The sequence below is a fragment of the Protopterus annectens genome, chromosome 3.part0 (assembly GCF_019279795.1).
Source record: "Protopterus annectens isolate FY-2018-M chromosome 3.part0, PAN1.0, whole genome shotgun sequence".
NCBI lineage: Eukaryota > Metazoa > Chordata > Ceratodontiformes > Protopteridae > Protopterus > Protopterus annectens.
In genome coordinates, this window is record NC_056731.1 from 167,432,229 (window position 1) to 167,454,728 (window position 22,500).

Genomic DNA, 22,500 nt, shown 5'->3' on the forward strand with positions numbered 1-22,500 from the left:
CGCCCATTCCCTGCCCTCCCAACCCACTATCCCGTCCATTTTATGACGTAAATGCCTACGTCATCTCAGAGTGGAACACCCTCCTTTGCTTTTTTTCCCCCTTGTTTTAACAAGTCCCAGTTTTAAATACATTGCTTTAGTGATATGTTTCATTTGAAAAGTTATGCCATGGCTGCTTTTTTACAAACTCTGGCATTCTGTTTGTGCACATAAACAGAATACCGGAGTTTGTTCACTGCTTTCTGGACTACAGGACCAACATTCTGATTTCTGGGTAGTCCGAGAAAATACCAGATAGGTGGCAACGCTAATCTCAGTGGGTCTGTTGTTTACGTCCTGGGTTTTTAGCTCTTTTGTTGTGATCTGTCCCTGTGGGGCTGAAAGATGGTTGTTATTTATATAAGGTATGCTTATACTGGTAGGCTAGCCTATCATGAGTTAATGTGTGTTTTGGCTCATTACTATAAATGACTTTGTCAGATTTATGACCCTTTGTTTTCATTAAACATATATTTAGTTTTCCATGGGTAAAGCTGTTATTGAAAAGTTTATCTGATGAAGTCCCAGCTGGTGGATGAAAATGCTTATTATAAATAAAAGCTGAATTATTCCCATGACTTAGTCTGCTCAAATTTTTTTTCAGTTTCTTTTAATTCTGAGCTTAAGAGTCTTTATTTTTCATTTTTTCAAACATAAGGAAGTGAAGACAGTCTGCTGTTTTCACTATGGGGACAGCTATCACCCTGCATCTCTACTGTGGTAAATACAATCATAGAACACTATATCACCCAGATTACACTGGAACAGTACAAAATATATAAGTATTATGGTTTCAGACATTTTCAGGGCAGTGCAGAGGACTGAGGCTATTTTGTCACATCTCTGGTCTCCATTGTTAGGATTGCTGGGATCTGAAACTGACAAAATAAGCTGGTTTGTAAAGAGCGCAGTCACAGAGTCAGAGTGGCTTCATGTTCAGTACTTGACGATAAAATGTTAAAGCTATTTTCACATGCAAAGTTAGATCCTGCCACAGCAGAACCTTCCATACACTTGATAGTGGCGCTCCAGGTAGCTTTCCATTCGCTTTTCTTACACCTTGCCAGTTATTATTATTGTATCATTTTCTTTTCAAAGGGCCTCTACGAACAGCTGAAATCTGATATATATTTTCAGCTATGATTTCATATTTTCCATCTGTCAAAAATATACTTAATATATGAGACACTGTTTTTTATTCTCATTTATTTGTTAACCAGGGTAACCCACTGATCCACATGGACCATTTTCAGATCCAACAAGGAAAAAGGCAAAAAAAAAAAAAAACAACAAAATGAGATGAACTACACAAAATTACAGCAAAATCAATGACGTAACAGAAGTCATGGTCATATGCAGGTAATATTAACATACAAAGACACAGAGTGTGTGTGTGTGTGTGTGTGTGTGTGTGTGTGTGTGTGTGTGTGTGTGTGTGTGTGTGTGTGTGTGTGTGTGGTGTGTGCAGTATGTGTAATATTTACAAGTGAGAGAGAAGAGGGGGGAACACATGGGGAAGGGAGGGAGAGGTCGGGTAGTAGGAAAGGGAGTGGAGAAAAGGAGAGATGTGAGGGTTGAGACCGAATTGAAAACACTGCATAGTTAAAACACTCACTATATCTTAATGTTATCTTTTAGCATTGTTTGGACATTTATTACTTTAGGTATACAGCAAAGGATTTGCATTACTTAGCAAAGTATTACTTAGATGAAAAGATACTTACGAGAATGTTTCGCTTCCAACAATGTTCATTTTCTTATCTACTTCTTTCTCTTCCGTGTCATTTGGTTTTTTGAGTTCTTGATGACTCATTAGAAGACCAGTATTTCTTTCTAATAGTTTAGTTTGCCTGTGATGGCGCAAACCATTACTTTTAAGTGCTACTTTCTGACCAGATTCAGAAAAGCTAAAAAGTGAAGGAGTCAGGTAACAAAATTCAGCTGTAGGAGAGGAAGGTGAATGAATGTCCGTTGTTAAAGCTGGAGGTTTTCTGTTGCTCAGCTGAATGTCATTTGACCTTCCTGTAAACAAAGTACATGGAATTAAAAAGGGCTTGCCATGGGTTGTATAATTAATGATATAAACCGATGCACTGAAGTTTTCTCTTTTTGCTTGTCACATTCTCATTGAATCCATAATCCAGAAAAGTTAACATGTTTTTGTAAGGTGCAAATGATAGTGCTATGAGCCTCTCAGTACAGTGACACCTTCATTTCAATGACTATTGATTCAGAAGTACAAGATTAATATTGCGGAAATTAAAACTCTTTTTTATGATTGGTATTACTGAGTTCTAAGAAAGGTATTTTTTTTTTTTTACTACAAAGTTGTACCTCTCAAGTCCATCAGATATTTCCTTTATAATATTTATGAAAATAAGGTAGTCTTTGGGTGTTAAGGAATTCATTCTCTTTGAGTAACACAAAAAGACACAAGATAATAGACTCATTTTCCAGATATGTACTTAAAGACCAAAGACTAGTAAGCTGAATGTAAAAAAGACAAGAAGCAAACTCCCAAAACAGTATACATGTGAATATTACAGAAACATTACCCCCCCATAGCTATTCTCTCTCCACTCTCCAAAATACTAGAGAGATGCATACACTCTCAATGTCTCAGACTACCTCCTTACTAACAACCTCCTTTCCAGTACTCAGCATGGTTTCCGACCAAACCATAACACCACCACTGCCTTACTCTCCTTTACTAACACTATCCTTCAGCATAAAAACAATGGCTATCTCTCCTCTGCTACTTTCCTAGATCTATCTAAAGCATTTGACATGGTCCCACACAAACAACTTATCTCTGTCCTCAATAACCTATCCTTCTCACAATCGGTCACCATCTGGTTTCAGAGTTACCTGTCTGGCCGCCAACAATCCGTTGTATGGCAGAATGACATATCTCCCCAACTACCTGTCTCCATAGGGGTTCCCCAAGGATCCATCCTTGGACCCCTACTCTTCTCTGTTTACACCAATAATCTAGCCTCTGCCACCAAACATGGCACACTCATACAATACGCAGATGACTCAACCATCATCTGCTCAGCCCAGTCCCTACCAAAACTGCAAAAAGTCAGACAGGAAGCCTTTTCCTCTGTTGAAACATGGTTATCCGATGCCCAATTAATACTCAACCCAAACAAAACTAAACTACTCATCTTCCAACCCACCAAACATACTCAAAACAACTCTCACTTTAACATCACGGCAAAAGACAACACCACTATATACCCAACTGAACAGACCAAGTTGCTAGGAGTGGAAATAGACAATAAACTAAAATTTGACATTCACATATCCATGACTATAAAAAAAGTCCACAAAAAACTAGGAGCATTATACAGAAATAAGCAATTTCTCACCAAATCAGCAAAAATTTCAATAGCAAATTCCCATGTTATCTCCACCCTACTTTATGCCTCTCCAATATATACCAACCTAAGGCAATGTGATCTAAACAAGTTAGAGACCTGCTACAACAAAATTGCCACATTCGCCACAGGGGCATCCTACCGTAGTCACCACTGTCTCTCACTTGCTGAACTGGGCTGGCTTGAACTCCCTCACCTCCTTCAATGGTATCAACTCTCACTTGCCCACAAACTAGTAAATCATCCACTAAATGTCCCATCCTTCCAGAATCTACTCCAACCCTATCGCACCACCAGACCACTAAGATCCAGCAACAAAAATCACTTGCAGATCACTAAAGCCAATAACTCTGCTGGTGAAGCACTATTCTCTTGCACCATAGCCAAATTATGGAACTCCCACCCACCCACAATTACCTCCGTACCATCATGCACCCACTTCAAAACTTTACTAAAAACGCACCTAAAAACATGCTAGCTATGCCCTTGCAACTCCCACTCTAATATCACCCACCCCATCCAACCACTACCTTTCTTTCCACTCCATTAACTACCTTGATTATAGCAAGCTCAGATGCTCATAAGCCTAGTACTTACTATACAGCAGGAGCTTCTTCTTGTAACATTTGTTAATGTCTGGTATGCATTTCACAGATAAAGACTCTAGTTGTCTACTGATGTACTATGTTCTTCATCTGTAAATATGTTGTAAGTAATTGCTATGTAAATTGTTAATCGCTATGTAATCCAATGTAACTACTGCCTGTTTATTTTAACTGTGGAGCTTTTCTCCCCGGGCCTCCGCTGAAAATGGACCTACGTCCAGTCGGACACTCCCGGTCAACAAATTTAAATAAATAAATAAATAAATAAACATCACAAAGTTAAATAAGTATTTTGTCTGCTGTACAACTAGGTGTGTGTGTGTGTGTGTGTGTGTGTGTGTGTGTGTGTGTGTGTGTGTGTGTGTGTGTGTGTGTGTGTGTGTGTGTGTGTGTGTGTGTGTGTGTGTGTGTGTGTGTGTGTGTGTGTTACTTAAATGAGCTAGTTCTCAGGTCAGGCATCCTTGGGGCAGAGAAAATATCCAGCTCCCTGTGGTTGTTGTGACCTTGCGGTTAGAATATTAATTACTCTACCTGTGAGGGACCAGCTTTACAAACTGTGTATTTAGTAATTTATTTATTTTTTGTTTTATCTTTTCTTGACAGGGTTAGTCTCACTAAGCTAGTGGTCTTTTTCAGGAGAGAGCTGAGGTGGAATTTATACTAACAGAGGAACCTAGCCAGGGCATCGAAAACCTTCCCTTACTCTTTAGAGCTGCTAGATATCAGAATTGCTGACTCAACCAGTGCGCTGTGCTGGCACCATGAACCAGCCAGCACTCCATTCCCTCAGCCCTTCAAGTGAAGAGCAAACGAACAAACAAACAAAAAATCACTTTAACTGCATTAGCAATGGGCTTATTACAGCCAGATCCACACAGCACCCCACCCACAGCTCACCCCCTGAAGAGCAAATAAAAAAATAAAAATGAACATTCCTTTGATTAGCACACCAACCAGGTGGTCAGATGCACAACACTGCCCCCTCCCCCCGCCCAGCCATTCACGTCTCATTTCTGTGCCCTGCCCCAATCCTCCTTGAACACATTTTATTAAAAAATTAGTAATAATTATAATAATTCAAACTCTGAGCAAGAACTTCAGCAAAGGATAGAGATTGAATGGAATGCAAAACTGAAGGCACATGGGATGAAATTAAGTACAGATAAGACAGTGGTAATGGCAGCAAATGGATAAATCATAAGAAGCTGAGAACAGAGATAGAAGGGAAGATAGTGGAACAGTTGAATAACTACAAGTATCTGGGAGGGGTGGTTGAGGAGAAGGGAAGTCTGAATGAAGAGATCAAAGCTAGAATCAGAGGGGCTGCAGCCAACTGGCACAGACTGCCAGGTGTAGTGTATAACAGAAGAATGCCAAATAAGTTAAAAAGTAAGGTGTATAAAACAGTGGTGCAACCAGTACAACTCTATGGTGCAGACAGCTAGGCAGTAAAGGCAGAGCAGATGAGGAAGCTAGAGGTGATGGTGATGAAGTGCCTGAGAAGGGTGGTAGGATGTACACTGTGGGACAGATGAAGAAATGAGGTGTAAGAGAAGAAGCCAAAGTAGCTCCACTTGCAGAAAGGAACAAAGAGAACAAATTACAGTGGTTCAGATACATGTGCAGAGACACCAGTTCAAAAAGTTCCTGTTTATGAAAGCAACCTGTAAATGTTTTTCTCCCAAAGCAGTCAATTAAAACCTTGTGTAACAGCCTTTCACAAATATCCTCTAACTTGTAAAGCCATTTCTCTTTATCTCCAGTAGGCAATTTATCTTCATATAGTCCATCAAATGATACCTTCTTCTCCAAACCTTTCCTTCCATTTCATTAATCTGCACTATCTGAACCTTCTTCATTCCTTCTCACTCCTCTCCTCTTGCCTCTGTATCTCCCTGCTTTCAGTCATCTCTGCTTATTCTGATCCCACTCCCATGTTCCTTCCCCACCGACTTCTACCAGACTTTCCTGCCTTACTTGGGATATATTTTGTAAATATTTTAAATGTATACATACTAACATCTTAATCACAATTATAATACTAATCTCCATGTATTATCTTGTAGTAGTTATAGTACATTTATGTAAACTTCATTTATACTGTTTTTTTTCACAGTTCTCTGTACTCATTACTGTTACATTGTATTTAGTTTTCTCCCACATTTAACCTACAAATGGTCTATCTGGTTTTATATTCTATCTTAGTTAGCAAATGGTAAATAAATAACTAAATAGTTAATAAGGGTCCACTTCTTTTTGTAAGTGAGCTCTTCTGTTGCTAACTGTAATTTTTTTTTGTCTAAGCCTTGAAGTCCTCTGAATGTCTATCACCTGTTAATGCATTGTTTTCAAGTACCTCTCAACCTTTCAGATTTATAAATAATGGATTTTGAGCCATCTAACTTGACATAGATAGACAAATGCCTGATTGTCTAAGACTCAAGCAACTTAAGTTAGACTAAGAACATGAATGCCTGTTGGAGCTGGTGCGGAAGAGATGAATCAAAAGTATGGACACAGCACCCCTGGAGCCACAGTTCGTGATAAAATGGTTGCTTTAATATTGAAATGCTGATAAAAACAAATAAAAGATAAGCGCTTTCATCTTCTTAATGAAGTTTTATTTTTGACTTGTTAAGATAAGCGCTTCCGTCTTCTTAATGAAGTTTTCATTAAGAAGACAAAAGCGCTTATCTTTTACTTGTTTTTATCAGCATTTCAATATTAAAGCTACCTTTTTATGGTGAACTGTGACTCCAGGTTCACTGTGTCCATACTTTTGAACTACCTTGGCTTGCAGTTTGTACTTTGTGGAAGAGATGAATGACAAGGGAGATTAGGGCCAATTGATCATGTCACAAGAAGCTATGGTGTGTGTTAAAAAGACCTACTGCATGTCAACCTTTTAAAACCGAATTGACACGAGCAGCAGTTAGGGCTTTAAAAATAGGAAAAACCCTGATGGCTGCCTTAGTGATGGCTCTCCTTGGTTGGCTCTTGCCCTGGTAAGGAAAATGAATGGGCCTACTGTCTGACGATGGGCTGATGGTCAGTAGGCAGAAAGGCCAAAAAAGAAAAAAACATGTGTAGGTCTGTGTGTGTGTGTGTGTGTGTGTGTGTGTGTGTGTGTGTGTGTGTGTGTGTGTGTGTGTGTGTGTGTGTGTGTGGAGGAGGGAGGTGTATCTATCTATCTATCTATCTATCTATCTAATATCTATCTGTCTTTATATATATATATATATATATATATATATATATATATATATATATATATATATATATATGTATAGTGGATTTTGCTTTTTCTTAGCCTATGATGATTCCCAGATCTATGGTACATTTAATTTACAAGACTCTGACTTCAAGACTGAATAGATACCTCACAAAGATTTCTTCACTTTAGATAAATTATACCTTTATCCATTGTCATTTCAACTGCAGTAAGTTTGAATAAAACAATTATTTTACTGGTCTCTTCTAGGAATCTCGCCTTTCTCAATACAAATACAAGCACACTTCACAGTGACACAATCAGTAACATCAATGATGTCATATTGTATTGTATTTCTCTTCTTTTTATAGAAAGCTCAGAAGTTAACATGAGAAAGAAAATGAAGGATTTCAAAATCTGAAACGTTGTCGTACCTGGCATGTATGGTGGAAGCAGATTCCAAGGAGGTAAATATTCACTTGCTCCTTTATACCTACTTGGAATAATGTTTGGTGAAGGTAACAAGTACTGCTCTTCTGATTCCTGTCTCTGCAGTTCCTTTGAGGGACTATATTTGTAGCAAGCAGAGTTCATTTCCATAGGCCGAGTTTGATCCTTCATGTCTTGTCTACTGCTGAAAAGTTTCTTCCATTCTAATTCATTCTGTTTTCTTTCCCAGTCGGACATCATTCTTTGCCGTGTTTCCCTTGGTACTCCAAACTCATGAACGGACTCATTTTCTGATTTTGATCTCTTTTCTTTACGTTTTAGTTCTTGTTTATTTTGTTTCCTTAAAAGAAAACAGCATTAATATTCAGTATTTTTACTTGAAGTAGCACTAATGTGTTTCATTTTGCAAACCCGGTGAGTTATTCAATGCAGATATTTTTTCCACCAGATTAGTCACTATAACGTAACACAGCTACGGCCATGTTACTAGTATAGAAGACAGAGCTTTACAAATGCTACACAAGTTTGTTTCCTAGACTGAATTTTATATCTTAGCAATTCCATAAATACTTCTGTAGATGCAAGAGCTGTCTGTAGTCTATTAAAAAAATAAAGTTCACAGGACAATATTTAAAGAGGTGGAAAACATCACACTTTCTTAAATACCAGTGTTGCATATTTATGTTTCTAAAAACAAAAAAAAACAAGAATACTCGTCTCATGAGAAATCTGAAGTAGTATAAAATATATACAATCTGTTACATGTCAGGGCATACATTATGAAAACAGTTGGCTATGTTGAGTTATGAATTAAAACAATAAGTTAGGGGAGGTGTGTGACTCACATGACAATATGGTAAAGGTTTTACTATGTCATAATGTATAAACAGCAAACTAGCTTAAGTAAATCAGTAGCCCTGATATCTAAATGGCATAATGCCACACATATACCAGTGCACACTTACACATTGCTTTCTTTTTTGGCCTTTATGCCTACTGACCATCAGCCCACCCTTGGCCAGTAGGCCCATTCATTCTCCTTACTAGGGCAAGAGCCAAGCGAGTGGAGCCATCATTAAGGCAGCCATCAATTTTTTTTTTTAAGTTATCAAATATACAGTGCATAAAAGAAACAAACACCTAAAATGCAGTCATGGCAGTAAATTTCATGCATACAAATGTATAGCAGCAAGGTGTGTATGTGGCCCACATTGTTGGTTAAGCTACCAGTGTAAGTGTTCTATAGTTGATAATAAGATCTGTATTATAAACTGTTTCATTTTCCTTGTTATCCATAGTTAGTCTCCTAACAACTGTCCACAGTGTTATTCCCCTGCACTGCACATAGTAACATGACTGCCTACTTTGGTTTGTCATTCTGCTTCTAGTACATCAATAATACATCGCAGCTGCTCTGCACATAGTACCATCAGTAATACTGCTTCACTGCTCTGTCAACAGTACATCAGTAATACATCGCAGCTGCTCTACACATAGAACCATCAGTAATTCTGTTCAGCTTCTATGAGCACAGTACATCAGTAATACTGCTCAACTGGTCTGTTCTCAGTACATCAGTAATACTGCATAGCTGTTCTGCAAACAGTGCAGCAGTAATACATAACAGCTGCCCTGCACATACCGTATTTTCCCGAAAATAAGACTGGGTCTTATACTCTTTTTCCCCACCGAAGTACGCATTAGGGCTATTATCAGGGGATGCCTTATTTACCCCCCCATACAACAATCTACATTTATTCATTTATTCATGTACAAAAATCAACATTTATTCATGTACACAAATCGACATTTATTCATGTACAAAAATTGACATTTATTCATGTACACAGACTGACATTTATTTACTACTTTTCTGTTATTGGACAACACTTCTAAGTAACGCGTTAACAGTTGTGTGAGAATTCTACATAAACAGTGCAACAAACATTACAACTTCAGAATATCTACACCTTGACTTTCACTTGCAATATTTCATGCTTAACAGAAAGTGCAGAAAATCTCAATACATGTATATTGGAGTAGGGGAATAAAACTGAAAGCAGAAGCAATCCATTCTGTTGCCCCAATAATGGAAAAGTTATTGAAATACAGTCATGTCATCTTCTTCTGAAACATTGTCATAAGTCTCCAACCCCTGAATTCCAGCCTGAATTTCTTGCGACTCCATTTCTTGTAAAACCATTGGCCCCAATCTGTCATGCCTAGCAATAGAGCTCTCCTTAAATGAGCACTGCTTGTCCAAGTAGCCTGCTGGTAGTGCATTAGCAACACAGCTGTCAGTGATTTTATCCTATGAAATTTTCACCCACGTCACAACCTCTTGCAGGCTAGGCTTCACAAAGTTTCCATGCTGATTTCTCTCCATTCTATTTTCAATGTAGTCATTGAGTTCCATGCACAAATGGTCCTTGAATGGCTTGTTTATTGCTAGATCAAGAGTCTGGAGATAGGCAGTCATGCCTGCGGGAATCATTTGATCTATTCTTCTCAGTGCAAGGAATTTCTTCATGTCATTAGCGTGGTGAGTGCTGACTGAATCCCAAACTAGCAGACCTCTTTCGCCACCTTGTAAAACAAGTGGCAGCATTACATCAACCTACTTCCTTATAACTACTTATGTGCACCAGGCTTTTTCAGTTTCAAGAATGTAAATGCTTGAAACACATTGAGTCTTATCTTTCTTGCCCTTACTAATGATTAGAGGTGGGGTTTTCTTTCCATCTAGACGAATTGCCAAAATACAGGTAACACGTGCACTCTCGTAACCAGTAGAGGGAATGTAGATTGACAAGGCACCCCTCAATTGTTGTTTGAGATCCTTGGCCCATAAACACTGCAGTTTCATCCATAGTAATCATGTTGGAGAGTTGGTATTTACAAAAGTCGATGCCATCAACAAAGGACTTGAATGGAAGTGCATGTTTAATAACTTCAGTATCTTCCAGCTTGAACAGTGTTGTCGATCTTCTTAGAGAAAGTTCATATCGCTGAAGGAAGCCATCCAGCCAATGTTGTGATGCTTTGAATTCTAATGGGGATATTTCTAACTGTGGTGCCATTGCAAGGGCAAATGGTTGAATAGCAACCCTGCAGACAACCAAAACCTTTGCTCTCCTGTTGACAATCCATTCACAGATGATGTCTTCCAACTCAGGAAATAATGGTTGCCGACCTGATCCACACTTACACTTCTTAGCATTTCCCTCATCGGCCTGTTGACTGAGGTTATCGTATGCTGCACGCCATTTTTGGACGATTCGGAGATCTAACCTCTCTTTGCAGAAAGCCTTCAGATTCTTTCCCCGGGAGTCCTCCACGATTCCTTCCTTGTACTTGATGGAATAGCTCTTTCTTTTTGCACTCATCTACAGTAAGAATCTTGGAGGACTCTCAGGGAAAGAATCTTATGACTTTCTCCAAAGGGAAGAAGTTGGGTGTCTGAATGGTCCAAAAATGGCGAGCAGAGTACGATAACCTCAGTCAACGGGTGTCAGTAATATTATTTTATAATTCAACACATCCATCATGTGCTGTTGGCGATATTAACTGGGGCTTATTTTTGGGGTAGGGCTTATATCATGAACTCCCTGGAAAACCATGCTAGGCCTTATTCTCTGGTTACGTCTTATTTATGAAAAAATACGGTATTACTTCAGTAATACTGCTCAGTTTCTCTGCTAACAGTACATCAGTAAGACTGTTCAGCTGCTCTGACCATGGTACATCAGTAATGCTACTTAAATCCTCTGCTGTCCCTCTACATCTCAGCCTCTTAACATACGAAATCTGGATAAAGCCTGAAATAATGGGGGGACAAAGGACCAAAAATAGAGACAGATTTTAAATATTGCTCTTATAAACTTAGAAAGCTGCTAGAATAACAGGATTTGAGTTAGCATGCATTTTCTGAAGAATATGAAGCCTGAAACTCAAATATATGTCCTTACTTGGTCATTATTTAGTGACTTCAGTCCTCCATGATTGGCCAGAAAACCACAGATCTTATGAGGAAAAGACCAAATATTTGAGGCAAAAATTTGGATATTCTGCAAAAGGACTGGTATTTCAGAGATTATGTGAGCGTATATATAATATCTGTAGAAAGGGTCAAAAAGTGCACTTTGTAAGAATGACACAGGTTTAAAAAAGTTTTTTTTTTATTAAGGTTGAAAAAGTGGTGTTGGGGGAGCTTGGAAAGTATATTTGGAATACAAGGAATTGTTGCATCAGTTGCACTGAAATGCCATTAATCCCTAGGTTTTAATAATAATGTGAATATTTCTAGTGTTTGCAAATCAGCAAGGCAAAATTATAATAAGGGACTTTTATAGGGTCTTATTCAACAAATTTACAAGATAATATTTAATTTCAGTGTTTTTAAAATAAAGAAATATTGTTTTTATGTGATCTGTATGTCATGCAATTGCCATGTAGATCATCTGACTAAATGAAGTACATAAAAAATTTATTCCATTCTGATAAAGTCTTTTATTTTTCAAGATTGAAGAGTTCAACTTTATTAATAAAAGCTCTGTGTTGTGATATTCAACATTTTTTTTGTTTACAAGTTTAATTAACTAGTTGCTGTTGATGAATTTCCATCTTTTATTTTGATTATTGCTCCTTACAATACTCTCCAGAGTAACACGGTTCCATTACTTCCTCAGGATTCTCAACCCCCGCCCCTACAAAGGGGACTTCATTGAGTGCATCCTGAGGAGTTTGTCTCCTACAGATTCCACATCTCTTTCAATGTCACAAGTGTTCACTACTTTTCATAGGTAGGACTGTAGAGTACGCTCCCTACATCCCTTATTTCTTTGTTTTATGATTATGTCCTGAGCTATGCAATAAATGTCATTGTCCTTAGGACATAATTTCCAAGAACAACTTTAACTCGACCATCATCCTTTTTCAGCAGTAGTTGTCACATGAAGTATCCTTTGTTGTTTCTGTGAGATCTTCTTTTTCATTTGGTCCAGAATTCAATCATTTTAAAGTACAGGAGGGTGTGTAGCTTTGAAATGTTCATTGGAACTCATTAAAATTGATTGCAGAATATGATAAATGACATATAGAGGTATTAAATGTGAAAATGACTAGTTAAAACGATGTTCTCAATAACCAAACAAATGTAGATTTAACACAATTGAATTATCACCTGGTGCATTTATTTAATGATCTAAATCAGTACAAAGTTAAAACAAATCATCTTCTTTCGGCTGTTCCCGTTAGAGGTCGCCACAGCAGATCACCTGTTTCCATTTCTTCCTGTCCTCTGCATCTTGCTCTGTCACACCAACCACCTGCATGTCCCTCTCTCACCACATCCATAAACCTTATCTTAGGCCTTCCTCTTTTCCTGTTACCTGGTAGCTTCATCCTTAGCATCTTTTTCCCAATATACTCTGCATCCCTCCTCAGCACATGTCCAAACCAATGTAATCGTGCTTCTCTGGCTTTGTCTCCAAACCTTCCGACCTGGGCTGACCCTCTAATATACTTATTCCTAATCCTGTCCACCCTCGTCACACCCAGTGCAAATCTTAACATCTTTAATTTTGCCACATCCAGCTCAAACTCCTGCCTTTTTGTCAATGCCACTGTCTCCAACCCATATAACATAGCTGGTCTCACTACCCTCTTGTAGACCTTCCCTTTCACTCTTACAGGTACTCGTCTGTCACAAATCACTCCTGACACTTCTTCTCCACCCACCCCATCCTGCCTGTACTCTCTTCTTCACCTCTCTTCCACACTCACCGTTACTCTGAACTATTGACCCCAAGTATTTAAACTCATCCACCTTTGCCACCTCTACTCCTTGCATCCTCACCATTCCTGTATCCTCCCTCTCATTCACACACATATATTCTGTCTTAGTCCTGCTGACCTTCATTCCTCTTCTCTCTAGAGCATATCTCCATCTCTCCAGGGTCTACTCCACCTGTTCCCTACTCTCACTACAGATCACAATGTCATCTGCAAACATCATAGTCCACTGGGACTCCTGTCTGATCTCGTCTGTCAACCTGTCCATCACCATTGCAAATAAGAAAGGGCTCAGAGCTGATCCTTGATGTAACCCCACCTCCACCTTAAACGCATCCGTCACTCCCACTGCAGACCTCACTGCTGTCACACTACCCTTGTACATATCCTGTACCACTCTTACATACTTTTCTGACACTTCTGACTTCCTCATACAATACATATAATCGACACACTTGAAGGAAATCAGGCTCTGCTCTTGGATACACCAAAAACTTTAATAATCCACAAGGAGAATGAGAACTTTTAACGCTAACAATCACAATACGTTTTCGATTCGTTCGTAGTCTTCTTCAGAAAGTGATAATCAGAGTGATATTAGCACTGGTACAACCCTCTTTTATACCCAGATACACATAATAATTAATCTATTAACCAATTAATCCTTATGTAACACTCAAATCTTAACCTGACAAAAAGAAACTACTGTGAGGGCAATTTTATAAACACTAATAACCTCTTACATGAAAACATAATTTATACATAAATTTCTAAGCTAACTTTAAAAAAACCTAAAATTCTTAATATAACACATATAAGTATATGAATACTTTAATAATTTGTATCCATATAATTGAATTTTCCAATATTTCAACCATATCCAAGCATATTTGGCGCCATCTGGTGTTGCAAGTGAATATTAACCTCCATAATACCATTATATATATTACAAAGCTAAAAACACAACATTTACTATTTAATGAAATATATGAAATAAGTTATTGAAAATATTATTATAATGTTATTAAAAATATTAATATTTTAATTAATTATAAAAATAAATAACTTATATAACTTGTATATCTTTCATACAGTTAGTTAATTAATTAGTTGATTCAATTATAAATTCATATATTCAATAAAAACTATAATAAATAATCTATACTAAAATTGATAATATAATTCCAATAAATAATGTCTCTACTATAATATTCATCTAAACATATAACACATAACTAATGAATATTAAGAAATATTAAAAATATATTAAAAAATATATATAACATAAAATTATGCACATAAAGCTCTGCACATCACCCTTATTCTTAAAAATCGGTACCAAAACACTTTTTCTCCATTTCTCAGGCATCCTCTCACTTTCCAAGATTTCATTAAACAATCTGGTTAAAAACTCCACTGCCATTTCACCTAAACACCTCCATGCTTCCACAGGTATGTCATCTGGGCCAACAGCCTTTCCATTCTTCATTCTCTTCATAGCTATCCTTACTTCCTCCTTGCTAATCCATTGCACTTCATGATTTACTATCTGCACATCATCCAACCTTCTCTCCCTCTCATTCTCTTCATTCATCAACCCCTCAAAATACTCTTTCCATCTCCTCAACACACTCTCCTCACTTGTGAGTATGTTTCCCTCATTATCCTTTATCACCTTTACCTGCTGCACATCTTTCCTAGCTCGGTCCCTCTGTCTAGCCAATCGGTACAGGTCCTTTTCTCCCTCCTTAGTGTCCAACCTTTCATACAACTCTTCATATGCCTTATCCTTAGCCTTCGCCACCTCTCTCTTTGCCATGCACCTCATTTCCTTATACTCCTGTCTACTTTCTTCATCTCTCTGACAATCCCACTTCTTCTTTGCCAACCTCTTTCTCTGTATACTCTCCTGTACTTCCTCATTCCACCACCATGTCTCCTTGTCATCCTTCCTCTGTCCAGATGTGATACCAAGCACCTTTCTAGCCGTCTCCCTTACTAGCTCTGCTGTAGTTACCCAGCTATTTGGTAACTCTTCACTGCCACCTAGTGCCTGCCTTAACTCATCCCTGAACTCCACCTCACAATTACCCTTTTTCAATTTTCACCATTTGATCCTTGGTGCTGCCCACATACTCCTCCTCCTCCTCTTCTTGATCACCAACGTAATCCTACAAACCGCCATCCTATGCTGCCTAATTACACTCCTCTGGAATACTAAGACATTTGAAAAAGGAGCCTATAATGATGTAGTTCTCAGCATTTTTGCAATGCACCTACTATACGTACAGGGGGAGAAAACAATAAGGCATCCAGAATGCAAAAATAATGAAAACAATGCTTTACAACAGAGTTTCAACAACATGGGAATGTTAAGTACTGATAACAAACAGTATTTCTGATTAAAGAAACCACAGTACTTTAATATTTCTTCATTTTGTCATATTGACTTTAGACATGATAATTAAACAATATTCTAGGTGTTTTTTTAATCTAATGAGACCTGTATTACCCTGATGAGAGGTTTAAAATTTATTCCCACTTCTAAAATGTCCTTACCAGATGTTTTACAGGAGATGTGGGGCCAGATTTCAAAATAGTTGCTCTTAGTTTAAGTCTGTCCTGATTCTGAATTACCTGTTCTTAGTGTAAGTTACTTACTTTGGTATAAGGCCTATCTATACACAGGCTTACTACAGGACCAGTATAAGGCTTATCTATACGCAGGCTCACTACAGGACCGTATTTCGAAACACATGCTCTCAGTCTGCTTTTAGTGTAAGTGGGCAAGTAAGAGCAAGTCTTTTGGAATTGGTGCCATGGTCATTTTCTTGCAAGTAAACATTAAGACCTTTTTTTTTCTTTTTTGCTGTAGAACTCAGCATGCACCTAGGCTCACTTCTCCCTTAAATCATATTATACATATAGCTGAGTTCAAGAGTTAATGAGGTTTTGCTCCTCCATTTTATAACAAATCTACTTTTGCATTTTACACTGTGGTTAAAGGATAAATAATTCCATATTTGTTTGCTTGTACCTTACAGTGCTTTTGAATTACAAGAGACTGATTGGCACCGAAAGCAGTTACTGTTAATCATAATATTGCAATTAAACCAGTGGCCAAGGTGGGCAATATTGCTGTAATATCTAGGGCAGTATATTTGAAAATGTGTTGATAAATATGTTAAACTTTGGTACAATGAATGAAGTAAATTTTAAAGTAATTTAAGGTAGCTATTAAAGGAAGCACCAATAAGGGAATACTAATTCAGGGTATGGAAGATAAATTAATAGTGACAAATCCACAAACTCCTTTGTCTTTCACTCTCCCAAATATCAAATGTCTGTGCAATAATATTGGGGATCTTCCAGGGAGACATAATGTGTCTCAAGTTGATCTACTGAACAGGTGGGTACCACTAAAATATTTTACTTCAAACACTGGTAATTCAGTTTCCATTACAAATCATAGGAAGCACTGATTTTTGGAATATCTTTATAGTATCCAGTGCCATGCAAATATGCCACTGGATATTTCCAGTGTATGCACTTGTATAACACATTAACTGCATTTTTGTGATATTATACATTTTAAAGAATCATCAATATCCTTCTTTGTTCTTAATTTTGCTTGAAAAATATATATTTTTAAATTAGTGGAGAACATTTCAGTCAGATAAGAAGTACAGCTATAGAAAACATTTATTTTCAGCTAGGCAAACTTAGTTATGGGTTCATTTGATGTGAAAAATTCTTATGACATAGTGATTTCTCCAGTCATGTTTTATTTAAAAACATTTCTTTGCTAATCTCTTTTTTATTGTTAAAGTCACTCTGACCGAGTTTGCAATTTGCTTTGATAAAATACAATAAAATTAATTAATTTGACGTATCATTTACTTATAATATTTAGCCTTTGCATGTTGTGTTTTTAGATGTTTGTATTTTTTGTAGAGGTTGGGAAAATTGAAACCACAATGTATGGAAAAGCAGTTGCTATTAATATATATTATTTGTATACTACAAGTGTACATCCTTGGCACGTTACAGAATACCTCTTGTTTGGAGAGTTCCTGTGGACAAGAGAATGATTTTTATGCAATAACTTACTACATAATATTAAGATTACGAAAATGAGGGTTCAAAGAAGAATAACCTACAGTCCAGCCAACCCACAAAATCTAACCAACAAAGGTGATATTCAAAAACACGGGGGCATCTGTAGGAAACAATTTCCTCTGGATACCCTCAGGTAAGATTTTTTTTTTTTGGTATTCAGAATGGCCCCTTTATAGATGGGGTTTTGAGGATTTTACAGAAGCATTGGTACATTGCTACTTTAGGGAGAATTTTCTGGGGCACTGTTAATAATGTCATGCTTGCCTAGAGAAACTCTCCCAGTCTGACTGAAAGAGTAGTCAATTTTGGCACTTTTGTGGAACCAGGAATAGGTATTGAAGACACTAGACCATGAAAAGGATGTTTGTTTTGCAAATAAAGAGATGTTGCTACTTAGCATATTTTTACTTGCTCTACTTTCTTAAACCCATGGCTGTTACAAACTGGAAGCAGTCCTCACTTTGGAAGACAGAGACATTTGTGCAGTCACGGAGACCTGCTTCAAGGCTTTGGAAAGCACCCCAGTCATATCGGTTACACCTCCTTCCACACATTCAGACCACAAACTGAAGGTATGAAAACTAAAGGAGGCGGTGTATCAATATTCATTAAAGAGAAATACACCTCCAGATTGGTTAAACAGTACGATTTCCTGGAGATACTTCAGGGTCAATTAACTGTTGGTAGGACACCTATTCAAGCCATTGCCAGCTACAGGACCCCCTCCATGAATCAGGATATCCACTCTGACAATTTGGATCTACTTACGTCTATCAAGATACATGTGAACACCATGGTTTCAGGTGACTTTAATTACCCATCCATTGACTGGGTAAATTATTTGTGCTCAAACCCACTTGCCCAAAGGTTCCTTGACTTCCTTAACTCCAGTGCCCTGGACCAGCTGGTTGGCACCCCCATAAGGGGTGCCAACATCCTGGATCTGGTGCTTATCAATATGAGGGACCACTGTAGCACCCCGCTATGAGGTCTTCCATGGTGACATCTGACCCCAAATCAGTCTCATTCAAAGTAACTATCACACCTGACCTCCCCAGCACCCACCAAACTAAAAAACTTCTCCAAAGCAGATTATAACCTCTTACAGGATGGTATAAATAGCTTCACTGCACCTCCCCCCTCAGATGGAACTGGCAACTATGCTGAGTTCTACACAAATACTTTATACCAACACCTGTATAATTGCATTGACTCGACTGTACCTGATAGGACCAAAACAAGCTCCTCAAGGAAGAGCAAATCTGCTTAGTGGTCAACTGCCATTAACATACTTTACAATAACAGGAAGAAATTGCCATCTAAGAGTAAGCGGGAGTGAGTCCTAAACTGGCAGTACTCCCTCCTCAACTTAAACAAGCATATAAGACTTCTTGTGAAGTCCTCCAAACCTAACTACAAATCCTATATTAGCTTCCTCAACTAAGGACGGCCATAAGGCATTCTTTAGTTACATCCACAACCTAAAAGGAAAGGCCCAGATTTGTTCCGAACTGGTAGTTAATGACAGCACATATACTGAGCCTGTGGACATTGCTAACCTGTTAGCCAACAGGTTCTGTGAAAACTTCACTTCCCTATCTCTGCCACACGTACCCCATGACATCCCTACCACCTGTCCTCTACCTTGTATCTCTAAAGAGCATGTTGTGAACACCGTCTTTAAGGTCAAAAACACAGCATTTATGGGACCTGATAACATCCCAGGCTGCATCCTACATGCATTCAAACAAGAATTAGCAACACCATTGGGTACTCTTTTCAATCATAGTCTAAGCACTGGCTTTATCCCAGCTAAATGGAAAAAGGCCATCGTTATCCCCTTGCACAAAGGTTTTGCTTTCACTGACCCTGGGAACTATAGCCCTATTAGCCTGACTAGCCTTATCTGCAAGGACATGGAGTGTATCATCATGGGCCTTATCACAAAGATATAATCTCTAAACACTTCACCCTACTCAATTTGGATTTGTCAAAGAGAGATCATGCCTGTTAAACCTGGAATACTTCTTTGAGACAGTCACCAAGGCCCTTGATGAGGGGAAATCTGTGCATACAGCCTACCTAGACATAGCCAAAGCTTTTGACAGTATACCCCATTCAGGCATCATTGACAAACTCACCCAGCTAGGTATCAATTCTTAGATCATTAGATGGGTCACTAACTGGCTCCCTGCTAGAACCCATATAGTCAAAATAGAGGAATCCACCTCCAACAGCAGACCTGTAACCAGCGGTGCTCCACAGGGATCAGTCCTGGGACGTCCACTGTTTGGAATCTATTTCTCCAAAGTACAAACAAAAAATAAAGGTCTGTGGCTGACAAAGATTACTGATAACTGCAAACTGGGAGTGGTCAAAGAATCTTCAAATGATGTCAACATCCTACAAGAGGGTCTTATACAAACAAATGATTGGTGCCAAAGTCATGACCTTAAACTCAATGCAAAAAATGTGTTATCATCCCTTTCATTAAGAGCGATGTTCCTGCTAACTACTACATCAATAACTACACACTACATATGCACTCAGTGGTGGGAGACCTGGGCACACAGGTTGACAGCAACCTTACCGTTGATATAGTTTCTGCACAGTGGTAAGAAGGGCATTCTGTATTGCTTATCTCATAAGTAAGGGCATTGCCTCCAGAAAAAAAGAAGTTATAACCTCCCTGTACTCTTCCGTCATCAGGCTAATAAATGAGTACAATGCCTCTTTTGGTATGTACATTTCCAAGCACCTGCAGCACAAAGCTTCCTTACAAGGAAAATTCAAAGTCTTCAGGATCTGTCCTATGAGGATTGTCTGAAATCACTGACACTTTATTCTGTTTCATACAGACTACTCAGAGGTGATCTCTGCCTTGCATATAAGGTGATTTCTGACCCTGCTTTATTGGAAATGCTGCACATCTGTAAGTCAAATGATACACGAGTTACTCGCTCTAAAAGCGGTAACCTGGTATGTGACACTAAAAGAACCCAATGGAGGGACAGATTTGTCTCTCAGAGGTTACTGCACCTTTGGAACAGACTCCTGCTTCATGTCAAGCAGAGCATCTCATTGGCCCTCTTCAAATGCAATCTGGACGACTGGATGGATAACCGTAAATTTACCCTGGGGCTCCAAGCTGTGTCCCTCTTGGACAGGGGCGAAAGGTTCTGATCGTGAAAATAAGGGTAAAACTTGGCTAGGCTTGAAAGGGCCCTAGAGTCATTAGCCTTGTAACTCCTATGATCTAATGATCCTATGGCTGAGTTGTTCTTATAACTTATATACCACTAGACAGATACAAATCAGAGTTCCAGGACATTTAAAAATGCAGTCTCTACCAGCCCTCAAGCGGTTTATTTTAAACAAGTATATTATCAGTATTTTGAACTTTTAATGTTTTTTTTTTTTGTTTGTTATATATCATTGTTTTTAACTCTAAATTGTATGTAATATGTCTGTTATTTTATACAGAAAGAAGCTTTGTTCATTTTTTTCTTATGGTGATTATGGGGGGAGGGGTCTATATTAAAATCCCAAAAGGCCTTAACATCGAATGTATGTACACCGACATAAACATCGAAACATGTAATCGGCGAAAATCCCAATGCCGAATGTGTTTGTTTAGCCAGCAGTGTGATCGTGGGGATAAGGAAATATATCCTTTTCACCACTGTAGTGTGGTCTTGGAGTTGGTATATTTAAGTGGGGGGAGTGCAGGGGGGCTTACCCCCCTGCAAAAGTAGGTTAATTTCAGTTTTTAATGTTAGTTTGAATGTACCTGTGCGGCGCTCTTGCTTGACGTAACACATTTGGCATTGTGATTTTTGCCGATTACGTGTTTCGATGTTTATGTACGTCGACCTTTATGTGTCAATGTACATACATTCGATGTTAAGGCCTTTTGGGATTTTAATATAGACCCATTATGGGGTTGGGGGTTGGCATAATAGTTAAGTTATTTACCTTACAGATGCAAGGTACAGGCTTTAAGCCTCACCTTTGGGAGGCATGGCTAGGCTTACAAAGGCACCCTGGGGTCTTTAGCCTAGTATTTGCCTATGACCCTATGATAATCTTAGGTTCATAGGTTAGTACTAGGCTAACTGCCCTCTACGCCATTTTAAGCCTAGCCAATTACCCCATGTGAGAATCAAACCCTGCACCTTGCATCTGCAAGGTAAACAACTTAACCATTATGCCAACCTCCCACCCTTCATCCAAAAGGTTTAACTATTGAATTAAGTATGAGATCTTTATTATAACTCAGTTTATTGTTTGTTTGTTTGTTTGCTCATTTATTTATTCATTTACTTACTTAAGTGTTCTTATAAATATTTTGTATCTGTTTATGCATATTCAAATCTTAGACTACTTGGTTAATTGAGTTTGAAATTGTTCTCTGTTATATGCTAATTCTTGAATAATTTAGTATATATTATCATTTTTTTCTTAATGTTTTTCAGAACTTTAAAAAGGCAATTGGTTGTGGTGTGAGCTTTATTTTCTTGTTTTAATAAAGGATAGATTTTTCAGCTCCAAACAGGCACTCAGTACATTTTAGATATTGTTTAGGATTATCATACCCTCTCCATTGGATACAAATGCGTAAAAGTACATTTCCATACTAAATTCCTGCCTAATTCACTCCTTCATGCAAACATAGATCTACAATAAACGTCACCCCTTTTTTACCTCAAATACATTTTTATTAGATGAATCTGTTCTTAAAGTTAAATGAAGGGCTTTAGTTTAACTAGTTAAGGAAACATTATTAATTTTTCCCAGGATGGGTGGGTATCATGGTTGAGGTGACAATGTATGCTAGTGGTAGGTTATAGGTAGGTCTGATTACTTAAATTTACAGAAATAATGGAGATGTTCCAAAAAC

The 22,500-nt window shown here is 38.1% G+C and overlaps 1 protein-coding gene across 2 annotated transcripts in view; it reads right to left on the bottom strand.

The window, feature by feature from the left end:
- The window catches only part of LOC122796298 (genetic suppressor element 1-like), a 471,843-nt gene that overhangs the window by 172,879 nt on the left and 276,464 nt on the right, over positions 1–22,500 (bottom strand). For both annotated transcript variants that reach the window (XM_044064664.1, XM_044064665.1), the window contains 2 exons: positions 7,673–8,028; positions 1,764–2,061 (listed from right to left, as the gene is read on the bottom strand). In XM_044064664.1, the coding sequence (XP_043920599.1) occupies positions 1,764–2,061; positions 7,673–8,028 (654 nt within the window). The remainder of the gene's footprint in view (positions 1–1,763; positions 2,062–7,672; positions 8,029–22,500) is intronic.